The sequence below is a fragment of the Austrofundulus limnaeus genome, unplaced genomic scaffold (genome assembly GCF_001266775.1).
Source record: "Austrofundulus limnaeus strain Quisiro unplaced genomic scaffold, Austrofundulus_limnaeus-1.0 Scaffold215, whole genome shotgun sequence".
NCBI lineage: Eukaryota > Metazoa > Chordata > Actinopteri > Cyprinodontiformes > Rivulidae > Austrofundulus > Austrofundulus limnaeus.
The window spans coordinates 201037-205642 of record NW_013952617.1 but is presented as its reverse complement, the minus strand read 5'-3'; the positions used below and the strand labels follow the sequence as shown (position 1 = coordinate 205642).

Genomic DNA, 4606 nt, shown 5'->3' with positions numbered 1-4606 from the left:
TTTTGCAAATCTTAGCTTTAGCATCTATTTTACCAATTTTAGCTCCTGTTTTGCAAAATTTCTATGCTTTTTTTTGTCCTTGTATGTTTTACCTACTGATTTGCTAATTTCAACATCTGTTTAGCTAGTTTGAACATCTAGGGTTGTTAGTTTAGCTACTGTTTTATATGTTTTAGCATCAGTTTTGCAAGTTTTACCATTTGTCAAGTAAATCTGAACATCTGCTTTTCARTTTTCTGCTACTTTTTCACTACTTTGAGCTTTCCCATCTGTTTTTGCTCTTTTCACCTGATGTTTAGCTGATTTTAATGTTAGCTCGGCTGATTTTAGCATCCGTTGTGCTATATTTACCTACTGTTATGCTTCTTTTAGCATTTAACTATAGTTCTGCTGTTTTTAACTTGTGTTATGCTCATTTTAGCCTCTAATTCCAGTTTACATCATTTTCTGTATTTAAAAAAAACATTTCAGTTGTTCTTTATTGTCTCTTGACCCCAGTGTTTCAAAACAGTTACACAGCATTAAATCCTTTGCATAAAAACTCACGTATTTATTTATTTTTTTTCTTTTCTGCCATCAAGTTCTCAACATGCCAACGTCCAACCAGGGCTGGCCAGAGGATTTTGGCTTCCAGTTGGGTGGGAATGGACCCAGTTACATTTTGACAGTGGAGGAAGGCAGCAGTGCTCATTTGGCAGGGCTACAGGCGGGGGATCAGGTCCTGGAGATTGAGGGCCACAACGTGTCAACACTGGCTCCACAAGCYGTCATCGCCATCGCTCAGACTCAGAAGAACATCCCTCCCAGCATTGGAGTGGTGTCCCGCATACACCAGGTCCACCTCATTAATTGTTGTTGCAAAAAAAAAAAAAGACAAAATTTACAGAACTAAATCTAAAGTTTTGTGGATTCATTCCTAACACAAACTGTAATCTGAGCTCTACATGTGCAATATTTTTGCTTCACATCTTGAATTTCTAAGAAATTTGTTTTCTGTTTTGCCCAGATGGACATCATCCCAGGTCCAGATGGTCGTTTTGGATTTACTATTGTGGGAGACTGCCCCCTCCTGGTGGAAGACTGCTCTCCGTGCTCCCCAGCCGGACGCGCAGGCCTGAGGGCCGGGGACTACGTCATGGAGGTGAACGGCATCCCTGTGAGGCACCATGAGATGGCCGCGTCACTGATCAAGACCTCCCAGGGGAGGACGCTCCGTCTGGGGGTGCTGTGCCTGGGTCAAAGGCAGAAACGAAGCGTCAGCGTGGAGTACAGTCAGATGGGAGAAGACGGGGCGAGGCTGGATCGGAAGCACAAGGCCCTGGAGTTCAACAGGAAGGTACCTTAATGGAAAGTTTTGCTTCAACTTTTTTTCTGAGCTTATGTTAAAACACTTTTACACAATAATTCATTGATATATTTTTGAATTAGTACTTGTTTGAGCTAAATATATTGTTAATTATTAGAAAAAGATTGTTTCATATTGTGATTTATTAGTTTAAAGAGTTTGTGGCAAATTATTATTATTATTTTCCATTTAAGTTTGTAAAAGAGGAACATTTCACACACAGCTCATTCATTTATGTATTTTAAACATTCACTCCCTCTTTTTTTTTGTTTTGTTTAACATTTTTATAGAAGTTGCATTATTAATTTTTGCTGATGACAATCCCAGGGATACAATGAATGTCCATAATCGCAACCAGTGAACAGAAAAAGTGTCACCCCTGCATGTGATTTCAAAAAAAGTGTTAAAATTATGCCTCCTCCAATGAGATAAGTGTTACACCCATACGGTGACTATTAACATTAGAGTGAAACAACAAATAAAACTGTAAGAAAACGTGTCATAACTTCAGTAACACCCGCTGAAGCTCTGACATCTTTTGTCTCCGTCAGGTGGACCAGATCTTAGGCGAGGAGCCAGACGTGAAGGAGAAACTCTTCGCCGTGCTGAAGCAGTACGCAGCAGAGAAGAGGGTGGAGTGGCTGGCCGCCGTGCTGCCAGAGATACTCACCACTGATGAGCATCGACAGCTCATCGCCAGCATCAGGTATGAGTCAGAGGCTCTCACCCACAACACGGCCCCCGACACAGTGGTGTGGGGGGATAACAGTGTGGGCACCAAACAACAAAACAGAGGACCACAGAGGACTTGAGCTGAGAGGGATATTGTTGTGAAAAACACTGTTCTTTAAAGGGATCCATGATTAGTTGTAACATTAGACTTTATTTGATAAAAATTTATTTTAACTGTAAAATAAAGACTGTAAAAATACTGCAGGCTGTTTAGTTTTGTAATTTTTTTAAAATATATTTTAACATGGACGGAGCCATTTTATTAACACGCAAAGCATTCTGGGTAAATGATGACATCAACTAGGTCATCGGTGCGAGGCTGCTAGCGAGCTATATCCACCCTGAAGGTTAATCTTGGACAATATCTGATGATCGACTCTTTTAAATGAAACCAGAGAGCGTTGACAGAGAGGAGAAGGTAGAAATAACTCTCTAACTGAAAATACAGATGGAGGACAACAGAGCTGCTTCATGGAAGAAGAACCTCAGCTTAGCCTGTTAGCCTTTGTGCTAACGCCAACACTATATATCCTTATATGTATTAGCTCGGTGCTAGCGTGACAAACAAGCTAAACTGAGGTCCTCCATCCATATTTTGAGTTGCAGGCTGGGTCATTTTTGTGTTCCCCTCTCTGTCATGTGGATGGAGGACCTCAGTGACGAGAGGAGAATGTGTAGCGCTGAGCTAATACATATATATGATGATAGCATCGGGGCTATCGTACATATATATATATATATATATATAATTTTTTTTCTCTTCCTGCTCTTGGGTTTCTTCGTTTTCCTGTCAGACGGTCTTCCACACATCGAAGTGAGTCAGAACTGTCAACATGTTTTTAATCAGACAGTTTGTCTAAAGCCCAAAGAACTCTAACTGAAACCCCTCACATTCAGACCCGGTTCTAAAGAAACGAGAAGCAAACCATCTAGTTTTTATCACCCACGATAATGTTTTTGTTCGTGTCTGTTGGCTAAATATCTCATGAACCACAGGACAACAATTATTTTTATACTTTCAGAACATCGTCTCTGGATGTTTATCTACAGCTTGGATCACTTGTGGAGTCAAACCTGATTAAAGATGGCTACCACAGCTAATCAGCTTTAGCAAACACAAAAATAGCCACAGTGCTGTGCGAAGATGTGGTGTGGTGGTAGCTGAGAGTCATGGACAGCCAGAGTTGTAAAGTAACCAAGTCCAAATGCATAGTTACTGTACTTAAGTAGAAATTTTGGTTATTTGTACTTTACCTGAGTAATTATTTTGCAGCCTACTTTTTACTTCTACTCTTACTCTCACTCTACTTCTTACATTTTTAAACAAGGTAAGAAGTAGAAAGTCATTACTCCTATTTCATTTCGGCTCATTATTGTTGAAAAAATACTATCCTGATAAATTGTGCCTCCTGGAAATAGTGAATTTAACTGTAGTTGGATAAGAAGTATAAATATATACCATTCTGACACCAAATTGTACACAATCCATCACAGCTGCATGCTGTTAGAAAAATTTTTTTGGAGAGGTCACTTCCCAATAAATGTCATTTTGGAAAAGCGCTCCTTTCTACTCAATACTTTTACTTTTAATACTTAAGTACATTTATGTCAGCAATTTACTGTTGATACTTAAGTACAAAAAAAATCAGATACTTTAAGACTTCTATTCAAGTAATATCCTTGGAGGAGACTTTAACTGGTACCAAAGTAATGTAATGATAAGATACTTGTACTTTTACTCAAGTATCACTTCGAGATACTTTATACAACACTGTGAACAACACATACTTCAAGTGTGACTCGTCATCTTTGACTTAATTGTTGGGGTTATCCATGTGTAAAAAAATAAATGATGAACCCCAGGATGGATTTTAATGAAACATTTAGAAAGTAACCAGATATTTAGTTGTTTTAAATAAAATATGGGCGTCACAGTTAACCTAAAAATGGCTGTACTGAAGTCAGTTTTACAGATACTGTTATAAAACTCCATGTGGTAGTAGCTGAGAGTCCTTCACAACAAACRATTGAGCGTAACCCCTAACATTATTTTTAAGTTTTAATCAAAATATCTACAACTTTATTTTTATAAAAGGTGGCGGGTGATAGTCACTCCACACAAACACTCTGTCATTTTTAGTTTGAAGCCTAAAATCATCCCAGTGGATGGTGTTAAATGGTAGTAATGGTGTTCAATTTTTGCATAAATAAATAAATACCCAGAGCCTCCATCTGCAAATTTTAATTGTAGTCCTCATGAGACACAAAAATGCCAAAAAACCAAACTATCCCTGCAGCCCACAGCTTTGTATTTCTCAGGCTGCCAGAATCACCAGCTTCTGTGCCTGTTTCCTGCCTCCCTGTGGACGATCTGTCCACAGATTGCAGCTCTTTTACAAAAAGGAGCCAATAAAACCTTTTATTCTCCCACCATGCTGGCTTCTCCCTCCCCTACTACTACTACCACTACTACTTTTAGCCCACTTTCAGCTCCTTTTATGTTTAATAATATCCTGAAAGAAGGGTTCC

The 4606-nt window shown here is 39.0% G+C and overlaps 1 protein-coding gene across 1 annotated transcript in view; it reads left to right on the top strand.

Annotated features, from left to right (window-relative positions):
* LOC106525151 (delphilin) overlaps window positions 1-2218 on the top strand; it is a 4242-nt gene extending 2024 nt beyond the window's left edge. Inside the window, exons 2-4 of the mRNA XM_014019279.1 lie at window positions 582-835; window positions 1007-1336; window positions 1897-2218. Coding sequence (XP_013874733.1) covers window positions 582-835; window positions 1007-1336; window positions 1897-2157 — 845 coding nt within the window. The 3' untranslated portion in view covers window positions 2158-2218. The remainder of the gene's footprint in view (window positions 1-581; window positions 836-1006; window positions 1337-1896) is intronic.
* The last annotated feature ends 2388 nt before the right edge of the window (window positions 2219-4606 follow it).